The 17,879-nt window shown below is 40.9% G+C and overlaps 1 protein-coding gene across 4 annotated transcripts in view; it reads left to right on the top strand.

The window, feature by feature from the left end:
• LYST (lysosomal trafficking regulator) overlaps positions 1-17,879 on the top strand; it is a 76,770-nt gene that overhangs the window by 5,787 nt on the left and 53,104 nt on the right. For all 4 annotated transcript variants that reach the window (XM_081856330.1, XM_081856329.1, XM_081856328.1 and 1 more), the window contains exons 2-12: positions 3,430-3,513; positions 3,774-3,972; positions 4,545-4,635; positions 5,743-7,828; positions 8,151-9,096; positions 10,047-10,208; positions 11,705-11,861; positions 13,133-13,359; positions 14,404-14,470; positions 15,738-15,847; positions 16,813-17,236. In XM_081856330.1, the coding sequence (XP_081712456.1) occupies positions 3,781-3,972; positions 4,545-4,635; positions 5,743-7,828; positions 8,151-9,096; positions 10,047-10,208; positions 11,705-11,861; positions 13,133-13,359; positions 14,404-14,470; positions 15,738-15,847; positions 16,813-17,236 (4,462 nt within the window). In that variant the 5' untranslated portion in view covers positions 3,430-3,513; positions 3,774-3,780. The remainder of the gene's footprint in view (positions 1-3,429; positions 3,514-3,773; positions 3,973-4,544; positions 4,636-5,742; positions 7,829-8,150; positions 9,097-10,046; positions 10,209-11,704; positions 11,862-13,132; positions 13,360-14,403; positions 14,471-15,737; positions 15,848-16,812; positions 17,237-17,879) is intronic.

Genomic DNA, 17,879 nt, shown 5'->3' with positions numbered 1-17,879 from the left:
GTTATAGTTCTCTTGGATCTAAAAGTTCGTTTTATTATATTTTCCCCCTTCAAGGACTTTGGGGAAGAAGCAATGCTGTTTTATGGGTTCTGCTTTGAAATGTTGGAGTAGATGGAAAAAACTTGCTGAAGGCTGTTGTATTTTTAAATCTGTGTAAAATACAAATAAACACTTTCCTTTTATTATCTTCAAGTGTTGGATAGTGGTAGTATAATGTATAGCATTAGTCATGTATATTTTTGAGTTGTGAGCCACCTCACCTAGTCTGTCTTGTCTCTCTCTTCCACCCTCCCTCCTTCGTAGGGCATAACTTAATTTCATGTTGCTCTTGTGGTCTGTTAATGCACAGCTCCATGGGCAGGTCCTCTTTCTCTCTTCACAGTCTGGTTCAAATGTTACTTGACTTGAAAAGTTAAAATTATAGACTAAAGTATATTTTAAACCTATGGTTTAAAGTTTAAAATAACCTATGGTTTATGGTTATTTATGCCTCACACTTCCCCCAAGCTATCCTTTACGTGGCAATAAACGGCTCCCTGCACTGAAAGGCAAGTGAAAACTGTGAGGAATAGTAGATGCAGTTCAATGAATGAATAAATTTGCGGAAGGTTCCAATTTGGGAAAAACTTTCCCCCAAAAAGGGTTGATCCTTGTATTTTCCCAAGGGGTTGCTGTAAGAAGTAACTGAATGGAAGTCGAGTGGGCCTTCTGCTGCCATGGGCTAATGTGATTTGATTAACTTTGGGTGTGTAAACTGTGTAATGTTGGATATTAGCAGTTTGTTTATATTTCTGACTTGTGAGCCACCAGCCTGGAGATCTTAGAATAGACTTCTTTCCCCTTCAAAAGAATACTGAGCATAAACCAACTATTGAAATCCTTGTTGGAGCCAGACTCTGTATCCCATCATATTTTTAAAATGACAGTAAGGCAAGCAGAGCCAGCTGAAGGATCACTCTGTGTTAAATAAATAAAGCATAAACCTTTATAGCTTCCATTTAAAATACAGTAATGCTTTAGTGTGGAGAAGACAGTGTTTACATTGTCTAGGGATTTCTTGGCAGACCAGAATCAGGGAATATGCACTGCTGGTATTTACTAAGCAACCCACTGCCATATATTCTTATACCCATCCCCAAACTTGTATTTTGGCCTCTGTATGGTGATAGCATTAGGTCTGAGTATAATCAGCCCTATGTGTTGCATTGTTCTCATACTTCTCAGTCAGACTTCAGTGCATTAAAGTCATTGTGTGTGGCTTGAAATGTGTTCTTCTGCTGAAGTGAACAGGGAAACGCTTCCCGGCAGATGAACTCACCATATATTTGAGCCCCTTTGAAGATTAGCAGTTGGTCATGCAAGCACTCTTGTCATCCTAGCACTAGAAATCCACTTAAACACCTACGCACACCCACCCACCAGGACTTCTTCTGGTTTGGAAAGCTAAGGGGACATGCAATGAAAAGCGTGGGATGAACAAATGACTAATGGGAAGATGTGCAAACATCCTGCAAGCAAATCAGGATGGATGTTCATTTTCTTACAACCACCCTAGAAAGAAATCTAACTAATGCTCAGTGAAGCCCATATGTAATCTAACCTTGATGTAATCATTGTGCAAAGAAATCAGGGTGAATATTCAGTAACACCCCTGTACTTTGTTTTCCCAGAATGTAGGAAAGAGTTGTTGCGGGGAGGGGGGGGGGAGAGCCATTCTTCTTCTGTCAGCAAGTATCTGTGAGGTGTGTGCTTGGTTAGAACCACATATTCCATAGTTTAACTTATGAAGATGCAGAGAAAAAAACATGTTAAATCATGTTAAAATGGTAAATCTGTTCTCCTTTGGGAGTCAAGCAATCATTAATGTTTTATGGTTAGGAAAAAGCATTTCCGGTGGATCGTTGTTTTGCTATGGTGTCTTCCTTTACTGTTGTTGCAATTATGTATGGCGGTCTAGAGTGCAGCAAATTGGTTTGTTTCTTCCTTCTTGATTGCCCGCCTCTCCCAGATTAGTCGTTATTTGGTAGGAAGAATTGATGTGATTGGCCCCATGCACAGGCTTCCATGCTTCTCATGCCATAATAGTAATGTCATGGAGCTGGGGAGAAGTAGCTCTCATGTTGTTTTAGTAATACGTACTTCCAAGACTTATTGAGTTCAGCAGGGGACAGTTAAGCATTTGCCTAACTTGCCTATTGTTGATGGATCTGAAAAGTGCTTGGCTTTGGGTGTTATGATGTAGAGCTTCAAACACATTAGCCTGTTTCAGGTAATCATCTAAAGTCCAGGTGGTTGCAAAAGAACTGTAGCTAACCTCAGGGTTGCATGTTTCCTGCCAAACTGTAGCCTATTCTTACTCGAGCTACTTAAAATAAACCAGGGTATCAAACTTTGTGATAATCTAAATTATGGTTTAGATATATCGGCTCAGCCAGGCCACTAGCTATCAATCTCATGAATTTTCTGAGTATTTTCTGAGTTAAGCTTTCAGCCACATCCATAGGCATGTGGAATGGGGGACAGGTGTCCAGGCACAGCCTAATGTTTAAAAAGACATTAAAGGTGGTGGTGGGGATCTAGGGAAGCAGACAGAGAGGCAAAGGCAGAATAAAAAGGCTGGAGTGGCTCTGGAATGGATCAACTTCTGCCTGTGTCTCTGAAAGTAGTGGTAGGGTGATTGGCTCCAGCTATGACAGTAAGTGAGGAGGGACTCCCTCTTCAGCTGGCAGAAGGTCCAGATCCATTCCAGACTTTTCCTTCTGCCCACATCTGTCTCTGTCTCAAGGCTCTGTCTCCATCTGAAGCCTGCTGGCCACCTTTGGTGGAGGGAGATCTGTGGGGATGAGGGGCTTCTCTTGTGATGTGCAAGTGAGGAGAAGGAGTCACCCCACCCCTGGCCCTCCAGATTTGCAGTGCCATGCCTCGTTAGCTTGGCATGGGTCTTTTCTCTGTTGGAAAAGTTACCTGTTTGGACTTCTTGGCCACTCTTGTGATTGTTTTCTTTTTAATCTTTTTGCATCTTTACCTCTTCCTTATTTGTTTGTTTTATTTCTCCCTTCTTCCTTCATTGAAATGCACACTCTAATGAAATGTGCTGTGCACGCCTATGACCACAACTGTAACACTTTGCAAGAGATGGAAGGGGAAGAAATATGACAAGGAGGAATTGCACTGGGAAAGTTAATAACTCCTCCTCACTGGTCTAAGATCCCATTTAACTTTTCTTTCTTTTAACATTGCATTGCTTTCTGATAAACTTTCTGTCTAACTCTGAGCATTCTTGCTATCACTGGGTGCTGCTTGCTTCTGTACACAGATGCAGGTGGTAGAAAGATGGAAGCAGGAGAGCTAACTATATGGCTGAAGTGGGATTTAGAGCTTAGGCATTTTGTTTTAACTTCTGGATTTTTGCTTTGTTTTGTTTTGCAGGTTTGCTGCAAGAGGGCATACCAATAATTGACCTATTTAACACTTCACAAAATATCACAAATGAGAGAGGAAGTTTAATCTCTGGTGAGTCTTGGATTTTGGGGGCATTCATTATGACAACTGCATATCAATGGCAGATCACATTGTTAGAAAATTTCAGAGAACAAGGCAGTGTATCAGTAGCAAATAAATTGTAATTTCTTGGAAATTAGGTATGGAGTCATCCAGTAAAACTGGGTTGATTTAAGTGGCTTCAAAAAGTAGTAATTGTGTTGTTTCAGTTCCTGCAAGCTAGTTATTTCTTTAACGTTCTCTCTCTTTCTCTCTCTCTCTTAAATATATAGCTCAGACATGAGCAGTGATAGTAACTCACTGGCACGTGAATTTTTGTCAGATGTCAGCCAACTTTGCAATGCAGTGGACCAAAGGGTGGAGGCCAGGGAGGAGGAAGAGGAAAAAACACACATAGCCGCACTGGGGCAATACCTTATCCAAGGTCGTGGATTCATTTTGCTTACTAAACTTAATTCCATACTTGATCAGGTAATACTTTATTTTTCATAACAACTGTAATAGATTTGGCTTGATCTTGCATTTCAAAGTGGCAAAGTAGCTGTTTTTAAAAAAATGTCAGACCTTCAGTTACAGTGTTGCTTTTGGCATGTGTGTAGATGAAATGCTAGTTTAAGTTTCTAAATGAATTTATTTTACCATGGGCAGTTAAGTTATAAAAACCAGCATTTTAATTGCTTCTTGCCTCATGCCAGGCTGCTCCAAACCAGCAGAAGTGATTTGTTTTTTTGTTGAATAATACTCTTCTAGGAGCGAAGAATTATTTCAGCTTGGAAAGTTTTATTACAAGGATATGCTAAATACCTACATGCCTTTAGATTGGTTTGTGGCCTTTTAAGCCTGACTCTCACTTGGCTGAATTTAAAACTTAAATCATGCTATTGGTGTGTCACACTACAGAAATAAATGTTGGAGGCTTTGGAAAAGGTATTAAAATGAAAGCAAAGAAGCTTTAAACCAAATGTTTTGAATCTGTGGTGGATAACAGTTTCTATCTTTCCATAAAGATACAGAATATAAGCAAGCCTTTGTTTCCTAAACAGGAACTGACCTGTCGCGAAGACCTCCTTACTCTTCTCCTCTCACTTCTGCCACTAGTATGGAAAATACCTGTACAAGAAGAAAAGGCATTAGGTACATGTTCTTTACCCACATGAAGAAATGCCTCTTCATTATTCAAGATATATACTTGGATATTTGTTCTGAATTTTGGTCGTGTCTTTTAGGGTTGTAGCCAACATGGCGCTACGTGAACGTTCTGTGAGTGCAAGGATTTCCTTCCCCTCTCCTCCTCCTACACACTCCCTAAATATGTTTTGCAGGTTCTCCCAACCCCCTGGAGCCAGGTTTGTGGAAGGCACAGTAGGAGGAGAGGGGGTGGGAAATGTCCCATTGTGCAAGCAAAAATCCCTGCACTAACAGGATGCTTAAATGGGAAACTGCCCTGAATTTCCCATATCTCATATGCAAAGTGGTAAAATTTTAGTTGTTTATTTTTCTGTGCACATAAATAGCATTTTTTTTTTTTTGGCAGATTATGTATGTATAACTGCAGACTCTCATGAGCGATGTCACAGAGTAGATCAGTTGAAATCAATGGGTTGCATCCAGTGACGCCCATGTAAGAGCAGAACAGAGCAGCGGGTCTTCTCCTTCCCTCTGCATTCCCCTGAATCTGTTCTGGAGGGTTTGGATATCCCCTCCAAAGCAGATCTGAATAGGAGTATAGGGTGCTGCATAGGAGAGGAAGGATAATTCTGCTGCACAAGTGGAATTCTGCTTACAATACATTGGAATCAATTAAGTGGACTTAAGTCACTTGGCTAGGATTGGATATCACCCTAAATCTTCCTGTATGCACTTTTTAAAGTGCATGAATAACCTGCACTACAGCTAGGGCACTGATTCAGGGTGCATCTCTAGCATAGAACATTCAAGGACCTGAAAATATTTGCATGTATACGTATCAAATGTGAGAGTACAATTGTATAATGGTGTATTGGGAGTGAGTTCCGTACATCCTCTCCACTTTGTGTAGGACCTAGGTAATGGTGCACAAACATAACTGGGACCTGCTTCTCTATGTAGGCCTCAGTTCATCTTAAAGATTCTTGGTGTAGTTGCTGAGGCCGTATGAGCCCAAGACTTGCATGTATAGCTTTATACTCCTGGATCATGTTTAGACTGGCTCTGAGGCTCCATAGTTGAAATCATCTAACTGTAATTTTTGACTCCTGACAGATTTTAATCTGCCCTTCTGTGTTGATATATGCTTGACCAAAGAGGCAACTCCAGGTTCTCTCAAATCTACTCAGGAAAAAGAAGATCTAGAAGAAAACGCTCATCTGTCTGCCCAGGTGTCTGTAAAATTAAGCTCCCGGAAAAGTAGACGGCAGCGCAAAACTACTCATCGCTATTCTGTGAGGGACGCAAGGAAATCCCAGCTATCCACCTCTGATTCAGAAGGCAATTCAGATGAGAAGACGGCCGTGATTATGAAGCACAGGAGGTCCCAAATCCTGCAGCCTTTTCTAACAAACCCACCTAAGGAACAATACATTACAGGGAAAGGCAGCTTTCTAGAAGTTGGAGAAGTCCAGAGTTGTAATCTCAGTAGGGAGCATCTAGGTGACTCTGAACAGGTTATTCCAGTGAAAAAAATCAGTTCTGAGACTTCAGAGGAGCCCGCTTCACCACCTGTCAGCTGCCAGGACAATTCTCCCTTTGACTTGTGTCATGTCTTACTATCGTTGCTCGAAAAAATATGCAAGTTTGATATTTCTGTGAATCACAAGTCGGCGCTGGCAGCAAATGTGGTGTGCACGCTAACGGAACTTTTGTCCAAACTTGGAGACTGCTACAGTGCAAGCAGTACTGCTGAAAATGAAGCCGTTTCCTCAAGCTGGGCAGAGGAATCAGTGGCCCTGGCTCAGAGGATGCTCTTTAGGACAGTCTTGCACCTGATGGCTGTGGACGTTAACAACGCTGAGACCATGCCTGGCAACTTAAGAAAAAATCTAATTGATTTGCTTAGAGCAGCTTTAAAAACTAAATGTTTGCTGGAAAAAACATACGAGCCTTTTGCTTCTGGGCAAAAGGGAGCTTTACAGAAGGGAATTCATGGCAGCCTCACCATCTCAAGATATCGCCACAGAGCCCTTCTTTTGCCGGAGTTTATAGAAGGAGTTCTGCAGATCCTGATCTGCTGCCTTCAGAGTGCCGCCTCCAATCCAATTTATTTCAGTCAAGCAATGGATCTCGCTCATGAGTTCATACAGCATCAGGGATTCAGACTGTTTGAAACCACTGTGCTGCAGATGGAATGGCTGGTGGCCAGGGAAACTGAGATAAAATCAGAAGCATCAGAATACCTCTCAGCCCTCATTAACAGCATCATGAAAATAATCAGCACCATCAAAAAAGTGAAGTCGGAGCAACTTCATCAGTCTGTGTGCACCAGAAAGCGGCACAGGCGATGTGAGTACTCTCACTTCATGCATCACCACAGAGACCTCTCAGGGCTCCCGGTTTCTACTTTTAAAAACCAAGTCTCCAAGAACCCATTTGAAGAAACGCTGGATGGGGAAGTTCATTATCCTGACCGGTGCTGCTGCATTGCTGTCTGTGCTCACCAGTGTTTGCGGCTGCTGGAACTGGTTTCACTTAACAGCACATGTTTTCAGATCTTGTCCGGTGTCCATAATGTGGGTATATGTTGTTGCATGGACCCCAGGTCTGTAATCACCCCCTTGCTTCATTCTTTCAGATCACAAGTATTGAAAAACTTTCAGCCACATATATTAAGCATCCTTAGTAAATTTATATTGGACCAACTGGGAGGAGCGCAGGTCTCTCAAAAACTCACGCAGGCCTCCTGCAACATTTGTACCATTGACTGTGATCAGCTTGCTGAACTGGATGATGTCTTGCATGGGAATGCCACTGACGTTTCCCCATCAAGTTCTTCAACTCCCTATAGGTTTCAAGGAATTTTGCCTAGCAGAGGGTCTGAAGACATGTTGTTGAAGTGGGATGCCTTGGAGGCGTACCAAAGCCTTGTTTTTGAAGAGGACGACAAACTGCGCTGCATGCAGATAGCCAGCCATGTTTGCAATTTGATTCAGAAAGGCAACGAAGTCATTCAGTGGAAACTGTACAATTATATATTCAGCCCAGTGCTCCAGAGAGGTGTTGAATTGGCTCATAACTCTCAACAACTAGGCGTTACTACAGCCATCAGCCAGGCAGGCAGCTACCACAAATGGAGTTTGCCTCAGGAAGTGCTTCAAATCTATTTGCAGACTCTGCCTGCGCTGTTTAAATCCAGGTCTGTTAATTTTCTTAATTGTTGGGGAATTGGGCTTGATCAGAGACTCATAGACAAGGCAGGGCAGCAGGGGATTTGGTGCAGGAACAGTGGTGGGACTGTTGGATTGGCACTTACCTCCCTACACTTTCTTCCCTGACACCCTCCCTCTCAGTAAGCACAATAATCATAGAATCATGTTCGCTGACAGGAGGTCAGGTGTGTGGCACTGACCCTCAGTACCAGCTGCCCCTGGTAGAGGTACACAATCAGATACAACCCACAATATGCTAATTTTTTGGGTTCCTTTTCTATCTAATTGGTTTTCTGCTTTTCTCCACAGAATAGTAAGAGAGTTGTTCATAAGCTGCAATGGAATAAATCAAATGACTGAATTGCATTACTTGGACTCTGTAAGAAGTTATTCTTTGAAAGTGTTCGAAACATTAATATTTTGCCTTGGAGACCAGCAGACGGACCAAGTGATTCCAGACTTAGATGTCTTAGACAATGAGCAAAAGAAGTCTGCGTTAGAATTAGGTGCTTTGGTTCATAGGCAGCAAGTAGCTTCAGATGTGCCTCAAAGCCTGACCAAATTTTATGCTGGGCTCAAAGAAGTCTATCCAAAGAAGAAGAAATCAGTCAGTCAAGATGTTCACGTCAACATGATAAACATATTTCTCTGTGTTGCTTTCTTATGTGTGAGTAAGGAAGCAGAGGCTGATCGAGATTCCACTAATGATTCTGAGGATACTTCAGGTTATGACAGCACAGCTAGTGAACCTTTGAGCCACAGGCTCCCATGTCTCTCACCAGAAAGTCTCTCTTTGCCTTCTTTGGAACATATCCATAGGGCAGCAGACATTTGGTCGATGTGCCGCTGGATCTATTTGTGCAGCTCAGTTTTCCAAAGACAGTTCCATAGACTTGGTGGCTTTGAAGTATGTCATAAATTGATAGCCATGATAATTCAGAAACTTGCCAAAAAAGGAGCCAAGGAACAAGGCGAGCAGGAGAAGCCTGTTGAAATGAGTAATGAGAGAGGGCCATCAGATCAGGATAGTCTTGACGAAAATCTTGACGGTGTAGGACAACCTGAATGCCCTTCCTGTGACCATTCAAGAGTGGAACAAAATTCAGCTGATGGCACTGCAGCGTTGAAAAGAGCTTTCATGCAGGAAAACGAGTGGTCGCTCCAGGGTATAAGACTCTTGGAAGCTCTGCTAGCTATTTGTTTACACAGTGCAAATAATTTCCAGCAGAAGTCAGAAATGGAGTCTCTTCCCCAGGTAACCTGCCATGACATAATTACATTCATATTGTCATTTAAAAACCGTTTTAGAGGTAGGAAGGAAAATCACTACTATTCTGGATTTTAAAGTTGCATCTTACTTTCTAGATGGCAAGCTGAACTTCCAATTAAATTTAGTCAAATTGTAACATTTTAAATGGTACACAGCGGACGGTTCCATTGAAGGAAAACAAGCTGTTGCAGGAATAAGAATAAAGTAATTGGGCATAAAGTGTGAAACGCATCTTCATAGAGAGATCTGGACGCAGTGTTCAGCCTAAGGAAATGTAGTGAAAGTAACCTAAAGATTAGGTGCATTGAGACTTATTCACATGACACATTTCTTCTTGTTTTGTATTATCTTGCCGCTTTTAAGGCTTGAGTGCTGTAATTGGGTGTGTTTTTCATTTAGGTTTTCGAACCATGTATAATGTTTTACTATGTATTTATACAGGGTGAGTCCTTTAAAAGAGGCCCCGTGGATACAGAAGACACATGTTCCACTGGGCCTCTTTTAAAAGACTCACCCTGTATATGCTGGAAGCTACCCAGAGTGACTGGGGCAACCCAGTCAGATGGGCAGGGTAGAAATAATAAATTTATTGCTATTATTATTATTATTATTATTATTATTAACCAAATATATATTGTGTGAAATCTTCCAAGAAATTAGAACTGTTCAGTGGAAATCATTGTGATCTATATACCATGTATAACATGCAAAAAAGCACATTATTTATTAATTTCATAAAATTTATATACTGCTTGGTTGTAAAAACAAAACAAAGAAGACCCTCAAAGCAAATATGCTTAGTTCTTGATGTTGTGATGTTGGCAATTGTGAGAAGGCCAGGAATTTAAATAGTGAAGAAACTGTAATTGCTTTTAGTACCATTTTATTTAACCAGGACAAGCTTGTAAGCATATTTCCCCCCTACTTGAATATAGAATGTGTGTGCGGAAGATATATTACTTGAAATGCGGGACCATCTTACAAAATCTAGAATAATGGAGACTGACTTGGTGAAGCCTTTATTTGATTCTTTGCTTCGAGTTGCTTTGGGAACCTATTCTGCTGATCTTGATCATTCTGAAGAGAAGAAAGAAAAGGTATAATTAGATAAAAATGCGTGTTTTGTATTGCCTGCTTGTTTGTCTGATAGCCTAATTTATGTTCTCATGATATGTTACGGAACATTAATAAGCGTTATATTTGTACCATCAGTCATCAGAAACAGTAGGCTATTTACAAACAGTTCAGATAGCAGATGGGTCAGAATTAGAAAAATCTCTCATAGGGCATAGCGAAGGAGTGACTTGACGGGCATAGGAATAAAGGAGTTGCCTTCTCCTGTATCAAACCTCTGGGCATGGAAAATATAGGGACTAACATAAGAACAGCCCTGCTCAATCAGGACAAAGGCCTATCAAGTCCAGCATTTTGCTTTCCCACAATGATTAAGAAGGCGACAATAGGAAGCTCACATGCAGGAGACAAGGGCTATTGCTGTTGTCCCCCACCATTGGCATTCTGATACTGGAGGTGGCCCATAGCCATCATGGCTTGGAGCCGTATCTTCTGTGAATTTTACAAATCCCCCTTTAAAGTAATCGTAAGCTGGTAACCATCACTACATAATTCCGTAGTTTAGCTATGTGCTATTTATCTTGAATCTTCCAACCTTCATCTTCATTTGATGGCCCTGGGTATGAGTGAGGAAGTAAAATATCTCTTTACCCACTTTCTCTACAACATGCATTATTATAGACACCTTCACCTTACTCACCTTTTTTGTAAATAGAAAAGCCACAAATATTGTAATCTTTCCTCAAAGGGAAGTTACTCCAGTCACCTTTTTTGTGCAAGTTTCTTTTCCTTTTTCTTCTGTTCCTTTTCTCATTTGGGCACAAGACATCCATTTTCTGAAGGAAGCCTTATTGTCTTAAATAGATTCCTTGTCTCTGCTCATTAGCCATGCTGACACCTTCTTGAACTTGGTGCTATCTTTCCTAATCTGTGGTATTCGTTATAGCTGAGCTTCTATTGTTGTGGTTTTAAATTGCCCTGAATCTGTCTGGAGAGATTCAACTCTCAACTTCTTCTTCTTGCTCTTCTTCTCCTCCCTCTTCTTCTTCTTCTTCTTCTTCCCACTCCCCTAATTTTTTTTGGAAGTTCTGAAAAGCAGAACTTGAGGACAGCTGGAAGGTCTGCCTTCTGTTGACTGCAAGAAAGTGGGCAAGTGAGGGAGTTTCATAAGTTGTGGGCCAGGATGTCTATGTGGACTTGAACATGAAGACATTTTGGGTTTTGTGTATCTAGTTTATTTGCTGAATGCAGTTTTCTTGGAACTTCTTTGGATAACTTCATGGTCCGTCTTGTTCTTTCTGCTCTTGTATGTAACTTCTACACTCTGCACAACAGTTAAACAGTATTCCAAGTGCCAAGATGACAGAACAGCTAGAATCCATAACGAGTGAAGTAAGGGGATGTGTCAAATCTTGTCTATTTGAATATACTTGACTGTGGTCAAATATTCTATGAAGCCCAGAATCTTCTGCAGGTTTTTAATGGATGAGCTTAAACATATAAAATATGCATGTCACAGATCCAGCAGTCTGAAAAGGAACCTGCACCTCAGGCTGGTGATATATCTGAAGAAGCTGAAGAATCCCAGTGCTGTGGCTTTACATTTTTTGATGAAGAAGAAGGCTATGATGCAGACAGTGAAAGCAATCCTGATGACAGTGAAAGCAAAGATGAAGGTAAGTCTGAACTTAATTTCATGTGATGCACCCATGGTTTTCTCAGATACATCTTGGTTTACATTCCAGCAGCATTCACATGTGTGTGGACTCACCAGGCACAGTAGTTTTCCAGCTCTGGTGGTTGAATCACGATTTGATGGTGCATCTTTAAATACAGTGGTCCAGTTCACATGTCATGGTAAAACATAGTTAACAGTTTACCATGATTGTTCTGATCTCTGCTCCTCCCCTTCAGTGCATGGAAAAATGGACCACAATTCCTGTACAGTATTAGCATTATGTCTGTACTGGGCATTGTGGTTTGTTTCACTCCAAACCACTATCAGCAAGCCAAGTACAAACCTTGGCTATTGATCACCATCTGTTTGAAGGAGAAAAACCCACAGTCTCCAGTTCAAACGTTAACACTAAGCCAGTAATCGTGTTTCTTTCTCCAGTATAGTAGCAGGAAAGAACAAAGCGGGCGAGATTGTCACGCTCATGGTAAACCATTAAATAAGGTTACCATGATGTAAGAATACTGGAACCCTGTGGACTTATTTGTTCTGGCAACTTGTACAGACGAATCTGTATTGGTTTTTGGCTGGCTGTCATCTTAAAGTCACATTTGCTGCTTATTTTCACTCATTGTTTTGTAGTCTGCTTGCCTGAGTCAGGAGAGGAGGAGCATGTTGGCAGCATTGCGTATGATCTGCAAAATTTAAAAATATTACTACTGAATCACAGCAGTTGCTGCTGCTGTATTCCCCTGGTTCCAGATTTCTTATAAACTTGTGAAATGAGTAGACAAGTCATAACTCTTGCTTTTTTTTTTGCTCATGGGACCTGTAATTTATTTATTTTTTTAAATTGATAGTGGTATTTGAAGCTTTCAGTGTACAGCTCAACCTTTTATAAAGCAGGTGCTTTGTAGGTTATGATTTTCCTTAAGCAGGATGGCACAAAAGTGTCTGCATGCAGTAGTGGTGGTGAGCCATAAGCACATCAGTAAATAGAAAGATTAAAAAAATGGATTATTGTAGTGTATATGCTTGTCAATTTTCAACCCACTGCCCGATGAGTCGATTAGTATATAAACATGCATGGTTTACTTTGTGCATTTCTGCATGATAATTGTATGCTTAAAAAGATCCCGGTTGTCTGATAACCACACCAGATCCTTGTTAATTAAAAGTTGGGCAGTAGGGGCAAAGCTCCACAAAATAGGTAGGTAGATAAGGCAGAGAGTAGCTGAATTTCAGCAGATAACCATGTGCCTTCCTTTCTAGGAACAGACATTAAGAAAGATAAAGGATGTTTCGGCTATTCCAGTTTTGCCAGTGACACAGCCGAAAACCTCATTCAAGGGGAATTAATATATCCTGAAATCTGTATGTTGGAATTGCATTTACTCTCTGCTGGCAACCCAAGCCTAGATGTCCTTACACATGTTTTCCAGAGCTTCTTGAAAGCAATCAGGCTGAAGGGGGGAAATGCAATGTTACTTATGCAGCAGGTAAGTGACGCCAATTCTATGACCTTGCACATATATAGTATACACATGTGCTATACAGTAGTGATGTTTAATAAGTTCTGCAACAGGGTCCCACACATTCACAAGTCTCTGCTCATCTGTCCCTGAATTACTTGGCCAGTGTAGGTGGGATAGAAAGATGGGAAGGTCATAGACAATTCAAGGAACCTTTCAAGCGCGTGATCCCTTATTTTCTTACCTGCCCCCCATTGCTTTCCTCTGTTTTAGGAGAGCCATCAGTGTTCCAATGGCAGTAATCATTTCAGCAAATCACATCCCAGCTCAGACCTATTTGCGTGTGCATGAATCAGCTTGCCTCACACTAGCAAAAGAGGCAGAGAATACCATTCTCAGTTGGCCTAGAACAGGCATGTCCAAAGTCTGTTTCAGGGGCCTAATCCGATTTAATCTGGCCCCTGTGGCAGTATATCTCCTGGGGTAAAATCCTTTTAAAAAAGCTCAACAACTTTGGGGTAAAATTGTATGTTCACTTCATCAAATCTGGCCCTCTTTGAAAAAAAGTTGGGGCACCCCTAGCCTAGAAGCATAGGGTCTAGAATAAATGTGGGTGAGAACAACAGCAGAGGTGAGCAACAACCAGAATGTCTCTTTTTCTGGACGAGTGCTGGACTTAAGGACACAGACACAATCTCCAAGGCTTGAAGATAACAAAAACAAGATCTGTTCATTGTGCAGTTCATTAAGCACTAGTGCATCTGTAGGCCACATTCCCATATATCTGTTTTCTATTTGGTAGTCATCTTAATGTCGTTAGGATGGTCTTCAAGTGAAGGCAAAGAGTAAGAGCACTGAGGTAACTCTGCAGTTGAGGTAATCAACTGGGAGAGGAAGTCTGAGGGGACAGGACAAGGTCAGGCAAAGCCAGCTTAGAAGGAGGTTGGGACTAGTACTCAGCCAGCCACTAAGCTGAAGCCCATTTTCTAAGGACATACTTCCCCATCACTTGGTGGGCATTTTGCTAATTCAAGATGATTGTTCAGTATATAATTTTTTTTTTATTTCTAGGGAGCTGTAAAGAGTCTCTTGGTAGGGTTCCTGCACATATTGACACAGACAGATTCCAATTTTCATGGTGAGTTATAAATAAAAGCAATATTTACCTTTTTGGGTACCGCTCACTTGGGCAGGTACTCTTAACTATAAATTTATAGGTCTCACTGAGACATGAGTTTAGCATTACGTTCATACTGGCCCCAATGAGTGTCAAATGCATTCCAGAAAATTTCAAGATTGAATGCTTCTCGGTTTAAAGAAAGAAGTATAGCTATGGTGGGCCAATAGCCTTAAGTCAATTTTTGTTTTGGGTCTCAAGATTTTTGGTTGACAATGTCTTCTGCCAGAAATGTCTTCTTCTTAGGACATAGATTGAAACTAAGAATAATGGAGTAAGTGAATATTACGTCATTAGAATCTTGACTTCATAGTATGTATCCACTAAACAGTGATATGAAGAGTTTGGTGACAGCCTGTCTTGAGTCACATGGGCAATTGTTAATTAACATATTATATACGTAAATAATGTGATTTAGGATTTTAGTAGCCTTCATACCATTGGAAAGACTACCATTTAGTCTTCATACCATTGGAAAGTTTCTATTTTTCTTCCTAGAAATTTTTGTTGCTGCTTTAATTCCACTGTGCAAATGTTTTGATTCTAGTTTGCTTTGAGAGGTGGTCTATAGTATATACAGTGCTACCTCGGATTACATACGCTTCAGGTTACATACGCTTCAGGTTACAGACTACGCTAACCCAGAAATAGTACCTTGGGTTAAGAACTTTGCTTCAGGATGAGAACAGAAATCATGCTCCGGCGGCGCGGTGGCAGCAGGAGGCCCCATTAGCTAAAGCAGTGCTTTAGGTAAAGAACAGCTTCAGGTTAAGAACGGACCTCCAGAACGAATTAAGTACTTAACCCGAGGTACCACTGTAGTGCTGTTGCATTGTTTAACCTAGATAAGTATTAATCAGGCTATCATCTACCTCAGAGACACCCCCTGCTCCTGGGGACAAGGCACTTTGAGGTTTTCCCCATATACAATGGGATAGAAATGTTAGTAGCAAAACTATTTTATGTTGTTGAAATGCTTATGTACCAGCCTGTAAGAGCTGCATATCAAGATTTTTCAGTCTTTTTCTGGTGACAATTCTGTGCAGGATCAGTGGTTGCTCTTGATGTTTTCCTGTGTTTTAAGAGAAATATTACCCAGCAATGCAAGAACTGCTATCAGGATGGGGAGAGGGGTTGACCGGGTGACTTCTTGCATTCTAGCTGCTTATTTTAATAACTTTGGTAGTTTTGATAACATTTTAAAACGAATGATGCTGTTGCTTTTCAGCATGTCAGCAGGTGCTGGTGGATCTGCTGGTGTCTCTAATGAGTTCAAAGACCTGTTCAGAAGAGCTGGCTCTTCTTTTAAGAATCTTTTTGGAAAAAACGCCATCTACGGTAATTTTTTAAGAATGAAACGAAGTACTTTGAAGTACACTGCCAATGTTGATATAGTAGCTATTTTGATTTTATTTAGCATTTTCAGAGTGAAGTGGTATGTCAGCCCCCTAATCAGATAGTGTGGGTGAAGCAAGTGCCAGCTACACATGGCTGGCAGGCAGCAAGCGAGCAAACAAGCAGGATAGGTCAGTAGCCGAGAGGGGAAGCCATTCCTGCCACATCTCTCCTTCTCTCCAACAGCCTTCCAAACAAATAAGAATGCTATGGGATGGGCCTTTCCGGGTCCAGCAACCCTCTGCCCTGCTCTTAGATCCCTCCCCCTCAATTCCAAAAAATTATTAAGAGCCACAGTTGAAGGCCCATGGGCAGCGTGTTGGCAATCCTTGCTGCAACTAGACACATTGTCATTACAGATAACTAGTGTCTTGCACAGGGGTTGCCTTCTGGGGTGGCACATATACACAAAAACACATATACTCAAACCAATTCCTTGTAGCTGCCACCACACAAACAACACCTTCTGGAGCTGGCACGCTAAGCGGGTCTTACCACCCCCACCCACAAACAAGTCAGAGCTTAAAAGTTATTTCTGCACCGGGAAAAACCTGGGCAAAAAGAGTTTTTAAGCTCTCTGGCTTCCATGGATTTAATTCATGTAATTTCAACCAGGTGACCTTCAACTGTGTAAAGTTGAAGCAGCACATGTTCAAGGTGCATCAGTTACAAGTTACTTGTAGAAGGATATTGTAGAGTTGGAAAAGGTCAGAAAAGGGGCAACCAAAATGATCAAGGGGATGGAGCAATTCACCTTTGAGGAAACTGAATATTAGTTGTCTCAAAACAACTTTTTGAGCTGCATCAGTTTCTTTAAAGTGAACTAAGTGAAACTGTTAATTCTTGCAGTTTAGGGTATATAGCAATGAACAGTTACGTAGTTCCTGCCTTATTTTCATTTCTTTTAGAGCACGTTGCTCAAAGGAATTCTGAAGATTTTGGAGACAAATACCGAGATGAGGCCCTTACATCATATCTCCTTTCCTTTGCATCAAATACCAAATTCAGGAAGTAGCCCTTCGCAAAAACCAACTCTCAGTTTTGGCAGCAAAACCATAGGACTACTAAGACGAGCAAAGTTTGCACAGACCAAGAAGGAAGCAGAGGGGGAGAGCTTGCCTCACCATCTACTTTCTTCTTGGCATGTTGCTCCAATTCATTTGCCTCTGGTTGGGCAAAACTGTTGGCCGCATATGTCTGAAGGTTTCAGCATCTCGTTGTGGTTTTGTACGGAACGCATTCATGAAGTAGACATTTCCTTAGAGAAAGCAAAAAGAATGAAAAGGAGGAGCAAATCACTGATTTCACACGACAGCAGTTTTGATGATATGGGTAAGTTGTATTCTGTAATACAATGAAACTGAATCTGTAAAGACTTTAGAATATATATATATATATGTGTGTGTGTGTGTGTGTGTGTGTGTATGTATATGCATATGCATATGTATATGTATGTATATATATGGTATAAAAAATTAGGTCATGCATATAGTGCCGCACATTCAGATGAAAGAACATTGATTCCAAAGAGAGTTTTTTTGAGTTGAAAGATTCCAGCTATAGACAAACATTACACATTGCTTTTCTGCAAGGAGCTCCAAATCACAGCATTGTGTATTTTCAAAAAATACCTTTATTTATTTATTTTTAAATAAAACAAGATAAAAAACACACTTTTCAACAAAGCAAGAATCAATGGAGTACAAGAATATGACAATTCCAGTAAAGAGAATTATTGCAAAAGCCAACATACCATGCATATTTTTATTCCACTGAAACATAGGAGTTTGGAATTTCATAGAATCGTAGAATTGTAGACTTGAAAGGGATCCTGAGGGTTTGCTTACCCCTGCAATAAATAGTTGGCTCTTGGAGTTTTCTTAGCATGCGTGAATCATAAGTCACACAATAAGCCATTTTCTTACAACTGTATTATTTGCTTGATACTTTGCAGATCCTAGTTTAAGTTGAAGGT

Source organism: Podarcis erhardii (assembly GCF_964252035.2).
Source record: "Podarcis erhardii genome assembly, chromosome: 3".
In the NCBI taxonomy this organism is placed as follows: Eukaryota; Metazoa; Chordata; class Lepidosauria; order Squamata; family Lacertidae; genus Podarcis; species Podarcis erhardii.
This window is presented reverse-complemented; position numbering and strand designations above follow the sequence as displayed.